The sequence below is a fragment of the Gopherus evgoodei genome, chromosome 1 (assembly GCF_007399415.2).
Source record: "Gopherus evgoodei ecotype Sinaloan lineage chromosome 1, rGopEvg1_v1.p, whole genome shotgun sequence".
Taxonomy (NCBI): Eukaryota; Metazoa; Chordata; order Testudines; family Testudinidae; genus Gopherus; species Gopherus evgoodei.
The window spans coordinates 119,230,798-119,253,009 of NC_044322.1; the positions used below are offsets into that span (position 1 = coordinate 119,230,798).

The window sequence follows — 22,212 nt, forward strand, 5'->3', positions numbered from 1 at the left end:
GCCATTTGTTTCTAGAGTTCGTAATCTGCAGGTGCTTTTGAACTCCTGGCTGCTGCTGAATTATCCTATATTAATATTGCCCAGGAATGTTATTCTCCATCCTATGGCTAGGAGACTGCTACCATTTTTGTGCCTTTGTCATCTCAAGATCGTTATAGCATGGTCTACATGAGGTTGTACCTCAGTCAATGTGGAAAATGAAGCTGGTGCAGAATGCAGAATTTCGGTAGGAGCATGTGACAGTTGTGCTCAGTGATATGTGCTATCTGCCTTTTGGTTTTTGGGAAGAATGTAAGGTGTTACTTTTTAGCTGAAAAACCCTAAATGGTTTCGATCCTGTGTACTTGAAAAACTGCCTCTTTCACCTTCTCACAGTTGCTCAGATTACAATCCTGTTTATATAAAGGAGAGAGAGATGCCAGCAGGGTGTTCTCTTTTAGGGCCCTCAGCTTTGGAGAACATTTCTTTCATTCATGGCCCAAAACAGCCTGAATATGGTGACCCTGTCAGCATGCTTCAAGGCCTGTCTATTTAGCCAGGGTTTGGGGGATAGAGGGGATGATATAGGTTGTTTGTGTGGGGTAAGGGAAATTTTTTTTACCGTGGTTAGTTATTTCAGGAATGAAGGTGTCGAGCAGCTGCTGGGATCATCTTTGTTGTTTTTGTAATTTTAAATGTTGGTCATGTTATAGTTAAAACTTGAAAGACATATAAAAAAATAATGTATTCCCTCAACCAAGTATGCAAATATCGCCCTTGCTGACATTACTTTGGTTTTATCTGGTTTAAGACTCAACCACTTTACCTTTATCCATTCTCCAAGTTCATAACTGCATTGGGTTATTCATTCTATTACACCAGGGATAGGCAACCTTTCCAAAGTGGTGTGCCGAGTCTTCATTTATTCACTCTGATTTAAGGTTTCCCTTGCCAGTAATTCATTTTAATGTTTTTAGAAGGTGTCTTTCTATAAGTCTATAATATATAACTAAACTATTGTTGTATGTAAAGAAAATAAGGTTTTTAAAATGTTTAAGAAGCTTCATTTAAAATTAAATTAAAATGCAAAGCCCCCCGGACCGGTGCCAGGACCAGGGCAGTGTGAATGCCACTGAAAATTAGCTCGCGTGCTGCCTTCGCCACGCGTGCCGTAGGTTGCCTACTCCTGTTTTACACAAACTGTAATGGTGTAGAGAGGGATACTCAGTGGTTTGAACATTGGCCTGCTAAACCCAGGGTTGTGAGTTCAATCCTTGAGGGGGCACTTAAGGATCTGGGGCAAAAATCAGTACTTGGTCCTGCTAGTGAAGGCAGGGGGCTGGACTCAGTGACCTTTCAAGGTCCCTTCCAGTTCTAGGAAATAGGTATATCTCCAATTATAAAACTGGATCAGTTGTGGGGGAAATATGAAGCTGATCTCATCAGTTGTTGCAACTCATATTTCCATGTTAACTCTGTTAATATTGTATATGAGTTCAACAAAAGGGGTGACAAAATTAGCCCTGGCAAAATCCCAATTTTGACAGAACCCTTCAGAAGGAACAAACTTTTGTCCCAAACCACTCTTTGGGACCTCCCTGATAAGAATGATTCAAGGGCAGGTCTGTTGACTGCTGTTCATGCCTGTAGATATCCCAATAAAACATTGTGTGTTTGGTGTTAATTGCAGCTGACAGATCCAATAATATCAGCATGGACACTTAATCCTTATCAATTACTATGAAATCATTCGCCAGTGCAACCAGTGCAGTTTTTATATCATACCAGGTCTAAAGCCTGATTGACTGAGATCTCTGAAATCTGAGGACTTAAGAGATTGCCTGAGTGTCTGCCACAACTTTCTCAGGAACCTTCCCCAAAAGTGAGTGGGTTAGAGCAGGTTAATAGGTGGCAAGATCATTGACATGTTGTTTCTTAAGCAGTTTCCTTAAGAACATCAGGTACCCTGTCCTCCTCCCCTTTAGGGGGATATTAACATTCTTCACCAATAATGAACCTAGTACATCCCTGCTGGCTTTTAGCACACAGGAAGCACATAGACCCCATATGCAGGTGGTGGAAAAGGTACTTACAAAGCCTTCGTGAGCAAGACTAATTGATATTCAGGCAGAGCATGAGAACCATTTCTTCTCCCAGCATTATCAGAGGAATGCTACTGTAGCAGCTCAGTTTGGGAGGGTGGTCAAGGGGTTACTGGGGGTTACATATCACACTGGGAGACCAACAAATGGTGTACACATCACATAGAGAGGACAGCCAAGGAATCTGTGGAGCTGCTGATCAAAGGAAAACAACTAGGATGGATAAGAGAAATAAACAGAAGCAGATTGCTTAATTTTAGGGTGGAAATTAGGAGCCTGTTTCTTCACTGCCTTTCACCTTGGATAGTCATTTATGTCTCTACAAAATGCTACTAGTGTAAATTAATGAAAATTTTGGGCTTGTCACTGTCTTACTAAACTGAGTGCAAAGTGTAAATAAATATTTCTGCCGTGAAATGCCTCCAGTTTATACCTTTTAAGAATAAGAAAAGTAAAATGTCTTTGTTCTTCCTGGTCCTAGTAGATTGACGATCTGAAGAAGAAAAACCATGATTTAAAGCAACATGTTATGCAATTGCTTGATAGTAAGCAGGTGGTGGAGAATCAGGTGGACAGTTTGACCAATAAGAATGAGTATCTGTGTAAAGAACTTGCTGTAGTTGACAAACTAGCTGAACAGCTGGAAAAAGAAAAAGAATTAGTCTTGGATACTGCTGACCAGGAACTTGAGGAAGCAAAGGTATTAAATGCTAAACAGAATACATATATTATAGGGGGAGACAATAAGTTTTATAAAATTTAACCTTTTGGGATGAAACTTTATAGCCATGATCTCTTCCTGAAGCTAAATGATTTTTATTTTTTAATGTAAAATCTTACTCATTTTAAAACTTTAAAAATGAATAAAGGAATGAGGGAGTAATGGGTAATGAAGATTGGAACACTCCAACCTGATAAGCCTTGAAAAGGGCTCCTAGTGCAATGGGTTAAACCAGGGGTCGGCAACGTACGGCATGTGTGCCAAAGGTGGCACGCGAGCCAATTTTTGATGGCACGCGGGGCGGGCTGAACTGCTCGGCACGCGGCCACTCTGGGGTTCCTGCTGCTGGCCCCTTGCCAGCCGGTGTCCCACCGCCAGTCCCACTGAGTGCCCGCTGATGGCCTGGGTGAAGGAACCCCAGGCTGGCAGCAGGCTGAGACCTCGGCTGGCAGGAGCAAGCAGCTGAAACCCCAGAGTGGGGGTGGGCGGAGACGCTTAGCCCACTGCTGAAACCCCAGAGCTGGGAAGGTAGGCTGAGCTATGCATGTGTGGTTAACGTATCTACATGCTTATCTTTTTAATCCTTGGAATACTCAAACTCGTCCGATTTTCCAAAATTTTATTGGCAATGCAGATCTGGTAAAAGGGGATCCTGCATGTTTTTTTGCTCGCCCAGACAGGCACTTCTCCTTCTTTGTCCCGATCCTGTACAGTTTATCCAGGCAAAATCCTAACTGACTGCACGTTTGTGTTCTAGTTAATTCTTAAAGGTTCAACTTCTTAAATAGTGTGTCCCCAGTCCAACCAACCTGGAAGAGAGTTCCAATTAGATGCTTCAAAAGAATAAGAAAGTGGGGCAAAAAATGCTGTATTTTCAGTTTACTACATCGAAATTAAATAAATGTAATCTGTATTACTTTTTATTCTAGACTCAAATTAGATGCCAGCAAAACAATATTAGAAAGTTGGAGCACACAATCAAAATACTTAGATCTGTAAGTTAAATATGTATTCTTAGTATTTTTGCAGCTATGTATTTATGTAGGTTATTACTTTCAAATTGCAATTAATACTAGTATACGTACATTTAATTGTCTTTTGGTTTTTACTGGTTCAATAAAATAGAAAGATTATGGAGAATATTTCCATTTCGGTTTATATTGGTAATTCTCATTCTTTAAATAGACTATAATGTATCCTTTATCTTTCAACTCACTTGAATTTTTTTGTTTTTGAGAGTCTCATTAACTTTTCTACAAAATCCAAAATGAATGCTCTGAATACTCCTAAAACAGAATTCTGCATATATGTGAAATACACACAGCCAGTATTTTATCCTTTAGATATTTATTTTAATAATCTGCTTTCCCCAAATGTTGATAACCATAACATTGAACAATGACATTTGGAAATATACACAAACTTGTATAGAAGTCTAATAAACAATTTATCAGCAAGAAAAACTTCTGGGTTACAAAATGGATGTATATTATTTGGTTCCAGATTAAACTGGTATAATTAATAGACTCCTTCATTTAACTGGGAAGTAATTTTTTGAATTTATCAAGATCACGTAGATCTCTTACCATACTACAATATTAAGCTTTTTCACAAATTTCCATGCCTACGGTATAAGGCTTTTGGTAATTACATTTGCTTCTTAGACCCCAGTCCTTTAATGAGTTGGCTGTGGAAGGACCCCTCTGCAGAGCTCACTGCCAGTTTAGGGCCTTTGTGGCTTTGGTCCTGTGAATAGGAATTGTGGGAATTAAGAGCCCTGTAGAATTGGGACCCATCAAAGATTTTCCTACGATCTTGTCATTGAACATTGCCAAGCAAAATAGCCTTTTTGTATTGTTATAGTTATGCTAAATTGAGATGTCTTTATAACACATGTATCTACCTGTGTGATAAAGTGAACTCGTATTGAAATGGGATTTTTCTCGGCCAAAACACAGAAACGGTGTACAGATCTTATTTCATGAATGTTCAATAATTTTTGAAAGTGACTTGTAAAACTAAACATTTGGTTTATCATCCAACAGCAATGAGTGCATATTTTAAAAACCCTTTCAGGCCTTCTTCCCTGCTTTATTTCTATTCCATTAGAAAATCAGGTTTTTTCTATCCTTTTTTCCTGAAAGATTCTGTAGATGTCTGGAGAACTTGATGTAATATAAACCTATTAGGACTCTAATCAGGTCAAATTTGAGTGAAAGAGAAAATGGTTCTTATTCAGTTTAACATCTATTTAAATTTAAATTAATTAGAAATACTTGGGAGAACAGGTATCATTGTTAAAGACTCAGCACCTCTGCCTGCTCAAATAAAGGCTTTATGCCCCCCCCCGTCTCCCCCGCAGTCCACATCTGAGACCTCCAAAGAGTTTCCTCTCAATACTAAGGAAGATATGGAAGATGTTACTTGACATTCTTGGCATTTTTAAAGTAAAAAAAACAAGCAGAAAAATATGGATAGATCTTGTTTACACATCATAAAAAATAAAAAACCCACACCATTTTTTTCTTTGCAGATGACCTTTAATTAACATAGTTACCTACCCTCCAGTTTACTATCATCCTCAAAATTCACCATCTATTACCAACACCAGACATGACAACCTCATGTTTTTCCTAGTAGTAGTAGAAGTAGTAATAATTAGAGTTGTTGATTAATCACAGTTAACATGTGCAATTAACTCAAAAAATTGATTGTGATTAATCGTAGTTTTAATCGCACTGTTAAACAATAGAATACCAATTGAAATTTATTAAATATTTTTGGATGTCTTTCTACATTTTCAAATATATTGATTTCTATTACAACACAGAATACAAAGTGTACACTGATCACTTTATATTATTTTTATTACAAATATTTGCACTGTAAAAATGATAAAAGAAATAGTATTTTTCAATTTACCTCATACAAATACTGTAGTGCGATCGTTTTGTCGTGAAAGCGCAACTTAAAAATGTTGATTGCTTTGTTTGTTTGTTAGATATCTGCATTCAAAACAAAACAAAGCAAAACTTTAGAGCCTGCAAGTCCGCTCAGTCCTACTTCTTGTTCAGCTAATCACTAAGGCAAACAAGTTTGGTTACATTTATGGAAGATAATGCTGCCCGCTTCTTATTTACAATGTCACCAGAAAGTGAGAACAGGTATTTACATTTTGTAGCTGACATTGCAAGGTATTTACATGCCAGATATACTAAACGTTTGTATGCCCCTTCATATTTTGGCAACCATTCCAGAGGACATGCTTCCATGCTGATGATGCTCGTTACAAAGAAAATTGTTAATTAAATTTGTGCCTGAACTCCTTGGGGGAGAACTGTATGTCTCTGGCTCTGTTTTATCCACATTATGCTATATATTTCATGTTGTAGTAGTTTTGGATGATGACTCAGCATGTTTGTTTTAAGAACACTCTCACTGCAGATTTGACAAGACGCAAAGAAGGTACCAGTGTGAGATTTCTAACTGACCCAAGATTTAAGAATCTGAAGTGCCTTCCAAAATTTGAGAGGGACAAAGTGTGGAACATGCTTTCAGAAGTCTTAAAAGATCAGTACTCCAATGTGGAAACTACAGAACCCGAACCACCAAAAAAGAAAATCAACCTTCTGCTGGTGGCATCTGACTCAGAGGATCAAAATGAACATGCATCAGTCTGCACTGCTTTGGATTGCTATCGAACAGAACCTGTCATCAGTGTGGACACGTCCTCTGGAATGATGATTGAAACACGAAGGAAAATATGAATCCTTTTAGTGCATCTGGCATGTAAATATCTTGAGACACCGGCTAGAACAATGCCGTGCAAATGCCTGTTCTCACTTTCAGGTGACACTGTAAACAAGAAGCAGGCAGCATTATTTCCTGCAAATGTAAACAAACTTGTTTGTCTGAGCGATTGGCTGAATGAGATATAGGAATGAGTGGACTTGTAGGCTCTAAAGTTTTACATTGTTTTATTTTTGTATGAAGTTATTTTTTGTACATAATTCTACATTTGTAAGTTCAACTTTCATGATAAAGAAATTGCACTACAGTACTTGTATTAGGTGAATTGAAAAATATGATTTTGTTTTTTACAGTGCAAATATTTGTAATCAGAAATAAACATAGTGAGCACTACACACTTTGTATTCTGTGTTGCAAATGAAATGAATATATTTGAAAATGTAGAAAACATCCAAAATATTTAAATAAATGGTATTCTATTGTTTAATTTTTATTTTTTTTAATCGCATGATTAATTGCAATTCATTTTTTTAATCACTCGACAGTCCTAGTTATAATATATAGCAGTGTCTAATTATTATAAGTCAGTAGTTTAATGGTGCTTCCTGTTAACTTGGTGGTAACGTATCAAGGGTTAATCATCACGTTCCCATTTTGTCTTGGAGTTTATTTAGCTCAGGATTACCTTTTAAGCAGGAAGCATTCTCAAGTTGCCATCTAAGTACACAATCTTTGTTATATTTAAGATACTGAAAGTTTCAAGGAGAACTCTTGTAAAAGGAAAAGTAGTTAAGAGAAAAGATGGAAGAAACTGAATAACTGAACACCCTATTAGATCAACTGTAGAATTACCTGCTTGTAGTTGGGAAAATGTTTCAAAATGTGAAAATGCCAATATCCTCAAGTAGTTACTTCACTTCAATATTTTGAAAAGTATGTTTATCCACTTTGTTGAAATATAAGTGCATTACATTTTAAAATGTTATATTTCAATTAACACATTTTTTGTTTTGGTACTTAAAAGGTTATTTTAGAAACAGAATCTGAAAAAACACTAGGGAAGTCTCCTTCAAGACTTGATACCTTTATCAAGACATTGGAGGAGGACAGAGATTATTATAAAAGTGAAGCTGAGAATTTGAAGAAGATGTTTCGAAACACATCTTCAAGTCCTAAGCACAGCCCCACTCGTAGCAGCATTTCAAAACATTCTTCACCTATCCAGGTAAGCTTGCAATACATTATAGAATAGCAGTTATGCATTTATTTTGTACTGAAATCCCTAACACAGGATGTGGCTCCAAATCCATGTTCAGTAATAAGATAGTCTATTAGTTATGAAAATGGATGGCAACCTCAGGCAATTCACACGTAGCTAAGCACTGCCTTGTTCTAGATTTACATCTCCTTAAGGCTTACTGTGATTGCATTTAAATACTTCATAAAGTGTTTAATAAAAATAGTTTTGTGATAGTTAGGCAATTACTAGCCCAAAAAAAGGTGAACCAAATCCTTCAGTTCTTCTTCGAGTGATTGCTCACATCCATTCCAGTTAGGTGTGCGCGCCGCGCGTGCACGTTCGTCGGAAACTTTTTACCCTAGCAACTCCAGTGGGCCGGCAGGTCGCCCCCTGGAGTGGCGCCGCCATGGCGCCCAATATATATCCCTGCCGGCCCGCCCGCTCCTCAGTTCCTTCTTACCGCCGTGTCGGTCGTTGGAACTGTGGAGCGCGGCATAGCTGTCCTCCACGTCCCTAGCTCTCCTAGTTTCTATCGCTTGTTTATCGCTTATCTCTAGTTCTATATAGTTGTTAATTAGTATTGTTAAGTAGATAGTTTAGTAAATAGCTGTTAAGTAGTTTCTTGCCGGGGGCTTAGCCCTTCCCGGCACCGGGCGCCAGGCTCATGCCTGTTTCGCCAGGCTTCAAGCAGTGTGCGGCCTGCAAGAAGCCCATGCCTACCAGCGATCCCCACGAAGCGTGCCTGAAGTGCCTCGGGGAATCGCACAGATCTGACAAGTGCCGCATCTGTAAGGCTTTTAAGCCGAGGACAAAAAAGGAGAGGGATCAGAGGCTCCGAACTCTCCTAATGGAGGCGGCACTTGACCCGTCGACTTCGCAGACCGTGGTTTCGGCACCGGCACCGGATCGCTCCGGCACCGAGAAGACTCCTCGGCACCGACCTTCTCCGGCACCGGAATCAGTGCCTAGGCCGTCGAAGTCTAATACTCCGGCCAGGCAGACCCGGCTTGAACGCCCGGCCTCGACATCGGCCGCGGCGCCGCCGGCACCGTCAGCACCGTTGACTCCGGGCCCGGCGGGTCTGTTGAGTCCGGTGCCGCCGAGCTCCCCCATGAGATCTGGGGTTGAGATAATGGTCCCATCCACACCGGAGACCTTCGCCTCGGCTCGGGACCTTATTGCCCTGACGGAGCCTACTCGGCTGCCACCCCCGGTTCCTCCGGTGCGGGTCACGTCCAGAGGCAAGCCCATGATGTCGGCACCGCCCACGGACAGTCGTTCGCCATCCAGGCCCCGACGTCTTGGGCGCTCCAGATCCCGACGCCGCTCGCAGTCCCGGCACCGCTCCCCTCAGCGGTACCGGTCGCACTCGCGGCACCGGTCGGCATCGAGACGGTCGCGGTCAGGCTCCATTCGACACCGGCACCGCGACTCCAGGAGCAGGTCCCGACGCTACTCGCCGCACCGGTCGACCTCCCGGCACCGAGCTGGTGGCAGGTCCCGGTCCCGATCTCGCTCGACCTCCCGGCACCGAGCTGGTGGCAGGTCCCGGTCCCGGTCGATCTCCTGGCACCGAGCTGGTAGTAGGTCCCGGCACCGAAGCGGCGCCCGGCACCGTGACAGATCCCGGTCCCGAAGCGGCGCCCGGCACCGTGACAGATCCCGGTCCCGAAGCAGCGCCCGGCACCGTGACAGATCCCGGTCCCGAAGCAGCGCCCGGCACCGTGACAGATCCCGATCCCGGTCCCGGCACCGTTATGACTCCCGGCACCGGTCCCCGGCACCGAGACGATCCTCCGTGCCGGCCCGCGCAGACCCGTACCATCCAGGGTCGGCCCCGCCGTGGCCCTCCAGGCAGCCGTCCGTGTCCTCCCAGACGGACAGCGGCTATGCGCTGGGCACCGACCGGCAGGCGGCGCTGTTTGCTGATCCGCCGCTGCAGGACCAAGGCCCCCCACAGTGGGGATTCTGGACACCCTGGGCGTACCATCAGGCCCAGGGCCCCCAGCAGCTCCCTGCTAGGCCGGCGACTGCGGAGCGTAGGGCCCCTGAAGCCTCTTTGTCTCGCCCCCCTCCCTCCCCGGAAGGGGACGAAGGGTCCAAACAGCAGGACTCCGCTGCGGCTCCGGAGACAGAGGCGAGGGCTGAGGAAGACCCTCAGTTGGACACTATTGTGCCTGGGGTCTCATCATCCTCCTCCCCGGATGAGGCGGTGGCGGGTACCTCCTCCAACAGTCCCTCCCCGCTGGATCTCAGGGCGCACCAGGACCTCCTCAGGCGATTGGCTCAAAACCTGAGTCTGCAGGCAGAAGAGGTCTCGGAGATAGAGGACCCAATTGTTACCATCCTCTCTTCCGATGCTCCCACCAGGGTCACCCTGCCGTTTATACGGACCATTCAGGCCAATGCCAATACTATCTGGCAGTCCCCGGCCTCCATCCCTCCGACAGCGAAAGGAGTCGAGAGGAAGTACATGGCCCCTTCTAAGGGGTACGAATATTTACATGTTCACCCGACTCCCGGTTCACTGGTAGTGCAATCGGTGAACGATAGGGAGCGTCACGGCCAGGAGGCTCCGGCCCCCAAATCCAGAGAAGCCAGGCGGATGGACCTCCTTGGCCGTAAGGTGTATTCGGCTGGGGCGCTGCAGCTCAGGGTCTCTAACCAACAGGCCCTGCTGAGCAGATACGCCTTTAACTCCTGGGTGGCAGTGGACAAATTTAAGGAGCTGCTGCCACAGGATGCTCGCCAAGAGTTCACGGCCATCTTGGACGAAGGCAAGAAGGTCGCGCGCACGGCCTTGCAAGCCTCCTTGGACGCTGCGGACTCGGCTGCCCGTACCCTCGCGTCAGGAGTTACGATGCGTCGCATCTCCTGGCTGCAGGTTTCCGGCCTTCCGCCAGAGCTCCAGCACACGATACAGGACCTTCCTTTCGAAGGCCAGGGCCTGTTTTCCGATAAGACAGACCCCAGACTTAAGAGTTTAAAGGACAACCGGGTCATTGCGCGGTCCCTCGGGATGCACACCCCCGTGACACAGCGTAGACCCTTTAGGCCGCAGCAACAGCAGCACCGTCGGCCGTTTTCCCAGTTCCGCCAGCGGCAGGACCCTTACAGGCGCCGCGGCAGGAACGGGAGGCGCAGGCAGTCGGGGAACCAAGGGGGGCAGAGCCAAGGCTCCTCAAAACCCCCGCCTGGTCCTAAGCCTTCATTTTGAAGGTGCGCTCGAGGGCGCAGTAACAGTTTCCCCTACGGATCCTTCCCCTCCGTTTTCCAACCGCCTTTCGTTTTTCCTCCCGGCGTGGTCCCAAATAACATCGGACCGCTGGGTTTTGAGCGTGGTGCAGACGGGGTACCGCCTGCAGTTTGTTTCGTTCCCTCCTTCCCGCCCTCCTTCCTCGTCCCTCTTCAGGGACCCCTCTCACGAGCATTTCCTTCGGCAGGAGGTGCGGACGCTCCTCAGCAAAGGAGCTATAGAGGCGGTTCCCGAAAACGAGAAAGGCAAGGGGTTTTATTCCCGCTATTTTCTGATCCCCAAGGCCAAGGGGGGCCTCAGGCCTATCCTCGACCTGCGAGAACTCAACAAATACCTCGTGAAGTTGAAGTTCCGCATGGTATCCCTGGGGACCATTATTCCATCCCTGGATCCGGGAGACTGGTACGCCGCCCTCGACATGCAGGACGCGTATTTCCACGTTGCCATTTGGCCACGCCACAGACGCTTCCTCCGCTTCGTTGTGGGGGCTCGTCATTATCAATTTGCGGTCCTCCCGTTTGGCCTGTCCACGGCCCCGAGGGTGTTTACAAAATGCATGGCAGTTGTCGTGGCGCATCTTCGGCGCAACCGTGTCCACGTGTTCCCTTATCTGGACGATTGGTTGATTCGGGGCACGTCGGAACAGCAGGTGTACAGCCATGTCCGCGTGATCACCGGCATGTTTGCGAGTCTGGGCCTCTTGATAAACACAGACAAGTCCACCCTGAGGCCCACTCAGAAGGTGGAATTTATCGGGGCCGTCCTGGACGCCACTGTGGGCAGGGCCTCGCTGCCTCGGCAGCGGTTCCAGACCATGGCGGCGATCGTTCAACGCTTGCGGTCAGCCCCGTTGACATCAGTGAGGACATGTCTAACCCTGTTAGGCCACATGGCGGCGTGCACTTTTGTGACCGACTACGCTCGGCTCCGCATGAGGCCTCTCCAGCTGTGGCTTATCAGTCATTACAGACCAAGGCAACCGCTAGACATGTTAATCACAGTCCCCCAGAAGGTCTTAGATTCCCTCGGCTGGTGGGTGGACCAGTCCGTATTGTGTGCGGGTCTTCCCTTTCACCCGTCTCAGCCCTCGGTATCCCTGACAACGGATGCCTCAGATCTAGGCTGGGGGGCCCACCTAGGGACCCTGCGGACGCAGGGCCTATGGTCCCAGGAGGAGGTGGGGCTACATATCAACATGAGGGAGTTGAGAGCGGTCCGCCTTGCTTGCCAAACGTTTTGTCATCAGCTTCAGGGTCGTTGTGTAGCCGTGTTCACGGACAACACGACGACCATGTATTATATCAACAAGCAGGGCGGCACCAGGTCCTCCTCCCTGTGCCTCGAGGCGATACGACTCTGGGACTTTTGCGTAGCCCACTCCATTCACCTCAGGGCTTCCTTCCTTCCCGGAGTACGGAACACGCTGGCGGATCGATTGAGCAGATCCTTCCTGTCACACGAGTGGTCCCTTCGACCGGACGTCGCTCTCTCCATTTTCCGGAGGTGGGGTTATCCCCGGGTGGACCTCTTTGCGTCCAAGGGGAACAGGAAGTGCCAAGCGTTCTGCTCCTTTCAGGGCAGGGAGCCGGGGTCGATAGCGGATGCCTTCCTCATCCAGTGGTCGACCCACCTGTACTATGCGTTTCCTCCGTTCCCTCTGGTTCACAAGGTCCTCCTGAAGGTGCGCAGAGACAGGGCTCGTGTGATCATGGTGGCCCCGGCATGGCCCAGACAGCACTGGTACACCATGCTGCTAGACTTGGCCGTAGCCGACCCAGTTCCCCTGCCCCTTCATCCGGACCTGATTACCCAGGACCACGGGTCCCTCTGTCACCCAGACCTGCAGTCGCTGCACCTAGCGGCGTGGCTCCTCCGTGGCTAACTGGTTCCGAGCTGCGCTGCTCCACGCCTGTGAGAGAGGTGCTCTTGAGCAGCAGGAAACCATCCACAAGAGCCACATATTCGGCAAAATGGAAACGCTTCTCCTGTTGGTGCGTAGAGAGAAATCTCCGCCCTATGGAAGTTTCGGTATCCGAAATCTTAGATTATGTTTGGTCCCTCAAAGAACATGGTCTGGCCTTATCGTCGTTGCGAGTCCATCTGGCAGCTATCTCCACCTTTCACCCGGGTGCGGACGGTCGCTCCGTTTTTTCTCACCCGACGGTGTCGAGATTCCTTAAGGGGCTGGAACGGTTATTCCCTAACGTCCGTCCCCCTGCTCCAACCTGGGATCTTAACCTGGTGTTGTCCCGGCTCATGGGGCCCCCCTTTGAGCCGTTAGCTACTTGCTCCCTGCTTTACCTCTCTTGGAAGGCTGCCTTTCTAGTAGCTATCACCTCAGCTAGACGGGTGTCGGAACTCCGAGCCCTTGTGGTGGACCCCCCATACACGGTCTTCCACAAAGACAAGGTGCAGCTTAGACCACACCCTGCCTTTCTACCCAAGGTGGTCTCAGCCTTCCACGTCAACCAAGAGATTTTCCTCCCGGTTTTTTTCCCAAAACCTCACTCCTCAGGCAGGGAGCAGCAGCTCCACTCGCTGGATGTCCGTAGAGCTCTCGCGTTCTACATAGAGAGGACCAAACCCTTCCGCAAATCCCCCCAGCTTTTCGTGGCGGTAGCGGACCGTATGAAAGGGCTTCCTATCTCCTCCCAGAGGTTATCCTCGTGGGTTACGTCCTGTATCAGGACCTGTTATGACTTGGCCCATGTCCCTACGGGCCGTGTGACTGCGCATTCTACCAGGGCGCAGGCGTCGTCGCTGGCTTTCCTGGCCCGTGTGCCCATCCAGGAAATCTGTCGGGCAGCGACCTGGTCATCGGTCCACACCTTTGCTTCCCACTACGCCCTGGTCCAGCAGTCGAGAGAGGATGCGGCCTTCGGAACTGCAGTGCTCCATGCCGCGACTTCTCACTCCGACCCCACCGCCTAGGTATGGCTTGGGAGTCACCTAACTGGAATGGATGTGAGCAATCACTCGAAGAAGAAAAGACGGTTACTCACCTTTGTAACTGTTGTTCTTCGAGATGTGTTGCTCACATCCATTCCACACCCGCCCTCCTTCCCCACTGTCGGAGTCGCCGGCAAGAAGGAACTGAGGAGCGGGCGGGCCGGCAGGGATATATATTGGGCGCCATGGCGGCGCCACTCCAGGGGGCGACCTGCCGGCCCACTGGAGTTGCTAGGGTAAAAAGTTTCCGACGAACGTGCACGCGCGGCGCGCACACCTAACTGGAATGGATGTGAGCAACACATCTCGAAGAACAACAGTTACAAAGGTGAGTAACCGTCTTTTTCATGATATAAAGTCAGATTGAGAAGACTGAGTTTTTGCACATGGAAGAGATTTCCAATCTCAATTTAGTGTTTTTATTTAGTATATAACATTGATAAAAATGCATATGCATCTAGTTTTGATTGTGTTGAATCTGTTCAGGGCTGGGCTTTCTATTTTGTGAATGTATAGTCGTAATTTCAAAACCTACAGTACTAGGAAATGTGTACAAATTTGTTTCTCATCATTAAACTTTTTTGACATTCTTTAAGGGAATGAGTTCAGATCCAGAAGTTATGAAAATATTCAGAGAACGTGAAGAACTTAAGTCAATGCTGGAAAAATATGAGCGCCACATGGCAGAAATTCAGGGTAACGTCAAGGTTCTAACAGCTGAGAGAGACAAAATCATCATTCTTTATGATCGGGTAATTGTACTCACAGGAGCAAGAAAGCTAGTGGAAAAATAATAATTGCAGCACTTTAAAAGAAAAAATATTTTAGTCTTGTACTTGCATTAGAAATTCAGGTCTCATCTACTCTGGAAGATTCTATGGTTGAAGTTTATCCAATTTTGGGATGACACTTAGGCAGGTGTTTAAGTCCCCTGGACTTCAATTTAAGCTCATTCATAAATGCTGTCCTGAATAGGGATGCTTTCCTGAATCAAAGAATACATACATGAGTCATTGCATTCAGACTTTGACCTCATTACCCACAACATTGCTGAGGTGCACTTATATCACCAGTCACATGTCTTGTGATTAAAGTTGGTCAGAATTTTTTTTTTAGACATTGACTTTTTGAAAAATCCAAAACTGAAATATTTCTGCCAGTAATGTAAATAGGTTGATTTGGACATGCCACTGCAGCATCTTATGAGAGTTGTAGTTTTGGAGCCTCGTGTTTCTATTCTTTTCTATAGGCCAAGCTTCCTGTTCAGACTATATCTCCCATGATGCACCATAGTCTTTCTTGATAAGAGCACGTGATGCAGCATTGGAATGTCAGGTGCTTAGTTTTTCAATGAAATCTCAATTTTTGCAGAAAGCAGACTTCTTTTGCAAAAACATTCAATGACAAATCCAATTTTCTGTTAAAGTTTTGATGGAAAATTTTTGACCAGCCTTATTTGTAAAATATTTAGTCCATAATACATTACATTATCTGTTTCACATTTCACATGTGTTTAAAAATAACAGGCACAGGAAGAAATATCTCGACTTCGCCGAGATGTTATCAAATCCCCCAAGATTCCTAAAACGACTGTGACAGCCCAGGCGATCTTAAGGCGTGTGGAGACAGAAAGGGATGCGGCTGTTTCTGACTTCCGAAGGATGACCACAGAACGAGATAGCCTCAGGGAGAGGTTAAAGGTTTGATTTTTATCCCAGCTTGTTATAGCATCATAAGATAGTTAAGTTTGCAATGTGGTATCCAATATGTGGTTCAACTAAATGTATGCAATGAACTTTAAAAGTAACATTTTGTACGTATTTTTTGTTGTTTGTTTGAAACAGATTGCCCAGGAGACTGCATTTAATGAGAAGGCTCACTTGGAACAGAGAATTGAAGAGCTAGAATCAACAGTTCAAGATGTAAGGAAAATATGTCTTGTTTACATATAGAATTAGTATTAATATCATAAAGGTGACATTCGTGGTTAAAGATCTGCAGGTATAGTTTTAGGGCCTGCTTTTCTAAATGCACATATGAGTAACTGTACATGCCTGAATTGTCCAATTTAAGTCAATTTGATTGTTCAGATGAGTAAAATGTTGGCTGGACTGAGTCCTTAATTTATAAAAGAAAAACATTAATAAAGAAAATTTACATATTAAATATATCATTTCAGAGATTATAGTGTTTGAAGTAAAAACTTGAGTTCATCACATCGAAGAATGTAATGGAAGCTTGTATGCTCTCAAAGTGAGATTCTAATATACCAGTAACTGAACATTTACTTACAAGCAGGGCTTAAATTAATCCAGAGCCCATCGGAGCAGGGCTCTGGTAAATATTTTCAAACCTGCAGGAGCCTTGTGGCTCAGGGCTTCAGATTCATGGGAGCCTAGGTGTGTGGAAAGTGGCTCAAAAAAATAATTGTTGAGAATTTAAGCCCTGATTTACAAGTTTAAATAGTTGTTCTGTACTCTGCATTCTCTTGGGAATCACCTTGGTTAATGGACACCCTTTTCTTTCTGCAACTCACTTGATAAATATGGAGCCCGAGTACTTCAATATTCGGGTCTTGTGATTTCAGTGTTGAGAAAGTTGCTGAATGTACAGGAGTCATATTGATTTGCTCTCAAATGGTTTGACCATTGATTAGAGCAGGGTTTCTCAAACAGAGGTCGCTGCTTCTGTAAGAAAGTCCCTGGCAGGCCAGGCCGGTGTGTTTACCTGCCGTGTCCGCAGGTCCTGCGGATCACTGCTCCCATTGGCCTGGAGCAGTGATCCGTGGCCAGTGAGAGCCACAATCAGCCAGACCTGTGTACGGAGCACGTAAACACACCGGCCCGCGCCCAGCCCACCAGGGGCTTTCCCTACAGAAGCGGCGACCCCTGTTTGAGAAACCCTGGATTAGAGTAAAGTAGTGAATCAGTAAACTAGGAAAGAGAAGAAGATGGAGAATTTGTGTAGGTTTTTTTTTTCTTACAGTGTTAAATCTTTAAATAGATTAGAGCAAGTGATTTCTTTGAATATTAAGCTGAAATCTTTTACTAATCAAGCTGTTATCTTTTTGAAGTGATCTGATTTTAATGTTGGTTTGCAGGGAATCCAGATTGAGATTCTGGAATTATTCTTTGTTTCTGGATTACAGAACTGAGGGCAGTACAGGGATAGCTTAATAAGACTTAAATTGGAGCCTTTTGCTCTACAGCAGGGGTTGGCAACCTTTCAGAAGTGGTGTGCTAAGTCTTCGTTTAGTCACTGTAATTTAAGGTTTCGTGTGCCAGTAATAAATTTTAATGTTTTTAGAAGGGCTCTTTCTATAAATCTATAATATATAACTAAACTATTGTTGTATGCAAAGTAAATAAGGTTTTAAAATGTTTTAAGAAGCTTCATTTAAAATTAAACTAAAATGCAGAGCCCCCCTAGACCGGTGGTCAGGACCCGGGCAGTGTGAGTGCCACTGACAATCAGCTCTCGTGCCGCCTTCGGCAGATGTTCCATAGGTTGCCGACCCTGCTCTATAGTAATCTATCTGGGTATCTTTGCTTAGGAGAGAGCTATGTCTTATATTTTTATGCAGTGATTTTACTGCAGTTCTTTCACTCATTATCATCATCATTTTGTTCAATATCTTCATTAATGATCTGGAGGATGGTGTGGACTGCACTCTCAGCAAGTTTGCAGATGATACTAAACTGGGAGGAGTGGTAGATACGCTGGCGAGTAAGGATAGGAGTCAGAGGGACCTAAACAAATTAGAGGATTGGGCCAAAAGAGACCTGATGAGGTTCAACAAGGACAAGTGCAGAGTCCTGCACTTAGTACGGAAGAATCCCATTCACTGTTACAAACTAGGGACTGAATGGCTAGGAAGCAGTTCTGCAGAAAAGGACCTAGGGGTTACACTGTACGAGAAGCTGGATGTGAGTCAACAGTGTGCCTTTGTTGCCAAGAAGGCTAACAGCATTTTGGGCTGTATAAGTAGGGGCATTGCCAGCAGATTGAGGGACATGATCATTTCCCTCCATTCGACATTGGCGAGGCCTCGTCTGGAGTACTGTGTCCAGTTTTGGGCCCCACACTACAAGAAGGATGTGGAAAAATTGGAAGGAGTCCAGCGGAGGGCAACAAAAATGATTAGGGGGCTGGCGCACATGACTTATGAAGAGAGGCTGAGGGGACTGAGATTATTTAATCTGCAGAAGAGAAGAATGAGGGGGGATTTGATAGCTGCTTTCAGCTACCTGAAAGGGGGTTCCAAAGAGGATGGATCTAGACTGTTCTCAGTTGTACCAGATGACAGAACAAGGAGTAATGGTCTCAAGTTGCACTGGGGGATGTTTTGGTTAGATATTAGGAAAAACTTTTTCACTAGGAGGGAGGTAAAGCCCTGGAATGGGTTACCTAGGGAAGTAGTGGAATCTCCTTCCTTAGAGGTTTTTAAGGTCAGGCTTGACAAAGCCCTGGCTGGGATGATTTAGTTGGGAATTGGTCCTGCTTTGAGCAAGGGGTTGGACTAGATGACCTCCTGAGGTCCCTTCCAACTCTAATGTAACATGATGATGATCACAGAATAATAGCTCGTGCTATATCATCCAACACTGTGATTTTTAATTCTTTTAGGTACCATATGAGTTTTATGGCTGGGCATAAGCACCAAACCAAGATTTCCACTAGCGGGGCAACCTACTATTAGAGCTGAAAGATATGACCCAGTAACTCACACTTTCTTTCTATGATCTGTCTCAGGCAAATAGTATAGTTTTGCTAGTGCTGCTCTATGTCGGATACATAGATATACTACAAGAAAGATGATAGACACACTCCAATTTCTTTCCATTGATCAGTGGGCTTTGAATCAGGCCCTGAGCTCAGAAGATTCTATGGAGATCTGCCTTTCAAATAAAATATTTACAGTACAAATCAGAGTATAATTTGAACTAGCAGAAGAAATATTCTATATAAGACATACTCTTCTTTAAGTGATTGCTAATGTCAATTCCAATTAGGTGTGTGCGTGCTGCATGCCTGACAGATTTTTCCCCTAGCAGTATCAGTAGGATCAGCCTGGGCACCTCCTGGAGTTGCACCTTCTTGGTGCTGGATATAGGGCCCTGCGAACCCGCCAACCCCTCAGTTCCTTCTTGCTACCAGTGATGGCTAGCTGGAACGTCCCATAGCTTTTACCTTGGCAAGCATGTTTTCTTGGCAGTGTCCTTTCTCTCCATTTTATATAGTTGTAGTTAGTTATTAGTAGTTAGTGGTAATTTCTTAAGTTTCCTTTAGGGGTCTCCCCCACACACACGCACAGCGATATCCCAGCACTGGGGCATGCCTCGGTCCCCAGGCTTCAAGGCATATGTAGACTGCTGCAGGTCTGCCCAGAAGTGATCCACACACTTTGTGCTTGATGTGTCTCGGCAAGGGTTATCTCAGGGAGCGCTGCAAAATTTGCAGAGGGTTCTGTCTTAGGACCTCTCCCGTCTAAAAGACCGGGATCAGCACTTCCATATTTTATTCATGGAGGCAGCTCTTTGACCCCAGTCAGACCCCGGCACACTGGAGCCAGCCCCAAGCACCTTCTCTTTGGTGTGCAGTGCGCTGGCACCCTGGACCTGCAAGCCAGTGCCGAGGAAGGACTCTTCCAGAGACCTCAGCACCACCATAGCTCCATGCACAAAGCCATGTCACAGACCTCCGTGAGGCACCGGTCGCAATCCCCAGTACCTCAGAAGAAGAAATCTGACAGAGGTCATTCTCCAGCCAGGCCTAAGGACCAGGCAGCTCAACCGCCATGGGTTTTGTCGACTCCTGCCCCAATGGGGGTTCAGTCATGTCTGCACTTCCATCACTTGCCAGCCTGCCAAAATGAAGACATGCAGCTCCCATCCACACTGGAGGCATTTGAAGCTTTGTCGGTTTCTTGGAACTTATGGTGCCAACCTCCCCTCCAAGGTAGGAGAGGTTGCTGACACTGGTTAGGGCCCTGGTGAAATCAATGGGCAAGCTGGTGATGATGGGTCTATGTGCACCACCCCTGATGCACTGCCCTCTGGCATCTGCAGCTCATGTGGAGAAGCCACACTGGCCCCACAGCTCGTGGTATCTATCCCCAGCACCAAGGGTGTGGCGTCTCAATGCGGAGCACAGAAAATTCTCACACAACACAGCTGCAAACAAGTCAGGAATCCCTTTATTCTTTTCCACCACCTCCTTATATAGTTAAGTCTGGTTACATAAGAACCAATCATGTGGGCTAACATCATACATGCTAGCAATCTAATTGGACAAGAAGAAAAATCACGCGCTTACCATGCCTCTAATCACGCGATTGGCCAACCGCAACAACGCAATCCCCGACCATACAAAGAAGGATCTACAGCCTCCTCCCCTCTCCTCTCCTGAACCAATCGCTCCGTGTGGAACACAGAGAACAAGCGGCTCGGACCAGCCCCCCCAGCCACAGCCACAGGACTCCAGCTGAGGAGGCAACGGACACCCACCTGTGACAGCTGCCGCCCACCTCTGCCCGCGGAGCGCCTTGCGCAGGGACCCACACCTACCCGACATCAGAGCAGGAGCGGCGCTGAGCCCAGCCGCCTGGGCTCCCCGCGCTGCCCGGCCGGGGCCCCAGCAGCGCCCGGCGTCCGAGCGCATGAGAGGGAGCGAGGAGCGGGGGCCGCGGCCCGAGCCGCTCGCCTCCTCTCCCGGACGGCGGCAGCAGAGAGACCGGCCCGGGGAGAAGCAAGGAGGCAGCGAGGAGGCGGCGGCTCTACGTGAAGAGCCCGGACACAACCCCGGTCCAGCGCCGCACCCGACCAGAGTAGGGAGGATAAGTCCCTACACAAGGGGTTTTGCAACTCCGTGGTTGTCCCAGTTGGAGACTTTGGAGTCGGAAGCAGAGTCATTATGCTCCAAGAGGAGCAGGAGGTCCCGATCCTGCAGAGACCATCAGCCTTACCCGGCACCATGGCCGAGTCAGTGGCAAGCCCTACCCTAGTGGCCCTTCTGGACACCCTGGGCCTATCACCAGAGCCAGGAGCAGAGCCAAGGATCCAGGTCAGTGTTGATAGTCTCAGCATCCTTTGGGCCGCTGCAGACACTTTCAGCACCAGGGACATCAACGGTAGCACAGCTGATCACAATACCAACGTTGACGGTTCCAGCACTGATACCATCTGAGCCACCGGCACTGACACTCTCAGCTCCAGGAACCTTCCCGTAGGCTTCAGCACCAGAGATCTTCGCCTTTTGGGACCCCAGAGGGGCTAAGGGCAGAGAGCAAGCTCTATCTCCAGTCAGTCTCTCATCCTCTTCCTCCCGGATGAGGTGGGGGTAGGCACATCGACTGCTCCGGCCTTGAAGGACAGCAGGGTTCTACAACAGCTGCTGAGACAGGTGGCCCAGAACCTTAACATCAATATAGAGGAAGCGGTGGAGGATGCCAACCCTATGGTGGATATCCTTTTCCCTCCTGGACCATCCCGTATTGCGCTGCCACTGATAAAGACTATCCGTGAAGTCACTAAGACCCTGTGGCAGACCCCGGCCTCTTTGCCTCCTACCGCTAAGAGATATGAGCGGAGATATTTTGTCCCCTCCAAGGGGTTTTAACATCTTTATATGCCCCGCGAACCCGCCAGATATGTATGCTCCCGCCGCCAGATTCCCTGGTAGTGGATATGCCAACAAATGCAAGCACCAGGGATACCAGGGGCCCTCCCCAAAACATTCAGAGGCCAAAAAATTGGACCTGTTTGGGAGGAAGGTGTACTCACACTCTCGCCATGCAGCAGAAACATTTTTAGGCCGCAGCTCCTGCAGAACAGGCAAGAGAGCTCACAGAGGACAAATAGGAACTCCAGGAAGAGACCTCACCCCTTGTCTGGTTAAGGCACTGGCCAGTTGAAACCTTCATCAGGCCAGAAGCAGGCCCTTTGAAGGTGCAAACGAGAACGGCACACCAGTACAAAGACTGGATCCCCCTCCTGCCTTACCTTTTTGTCCCATGCGACACAACAGGAATTGCCAGCAGTTTTGCTCCTTCCTGAATCGCAGCCCGGGCTCCATCATGGATGCATTCCACCTTCCTTGGGGGGACCACTTCCTCTACGCATTTCTTCCCTTCCCTCTCATACACAAGGTGCTCCTCAAAGTTCAGAGGGACGAGGCCTCAGTGATATTGATAGACCCAGCCTGGCCCCATCAACAT

At 46.9% G+C, this 22,212-nt stretch overlaps 1 protein-coding gene across 7 annotated transcripts in view; it reads left to right on the plus strand.

Annotated features, from left to right (window-relative positions):
- Window positions 1-22,212, plus strand: part of TSGA10 (testis specific 10) — a 140,640-nt gene that overhangs the window by 10,994 nt on the left and 107,434 nt on the right. For 3 of the 7 annotated variants that reach the window (XM_030570549.1, XM_030570586.1, XM_030570539.1), the window contains 6 exons: window positions 2,566-2,781; window positions 3,732-3,797; window positions 7,577-7,777; window positions 14,594-14,749; window positions 15,524-15,697; window positions 15,842-15,919. In XM_030570549.1, coding sequence (XP_030426409.1) covers window positions 2,566-2,781; window positions 3,732-3,797; window positions 7,577-7,777; window positions 14,594-14,749; window positions 15,524-15,697; window positions 15,842-15,919 — 891 coding nt within the window. Of the gene's footprint in view, window positions 1-2,562; window positions 2,782-3,731; window positions 3,798-7,576; window positions 7,778-14,593; window positions 14,750-15,523; window positions 15,698-15,841; window positions 15,920-22,212 lie in introns of all 7 variants that reach the window. The other 4 variants (XM_030570567.1, XM_030570559.1, XM_030570576.1 and 1 more) reach the window with 3 other exon arrangements.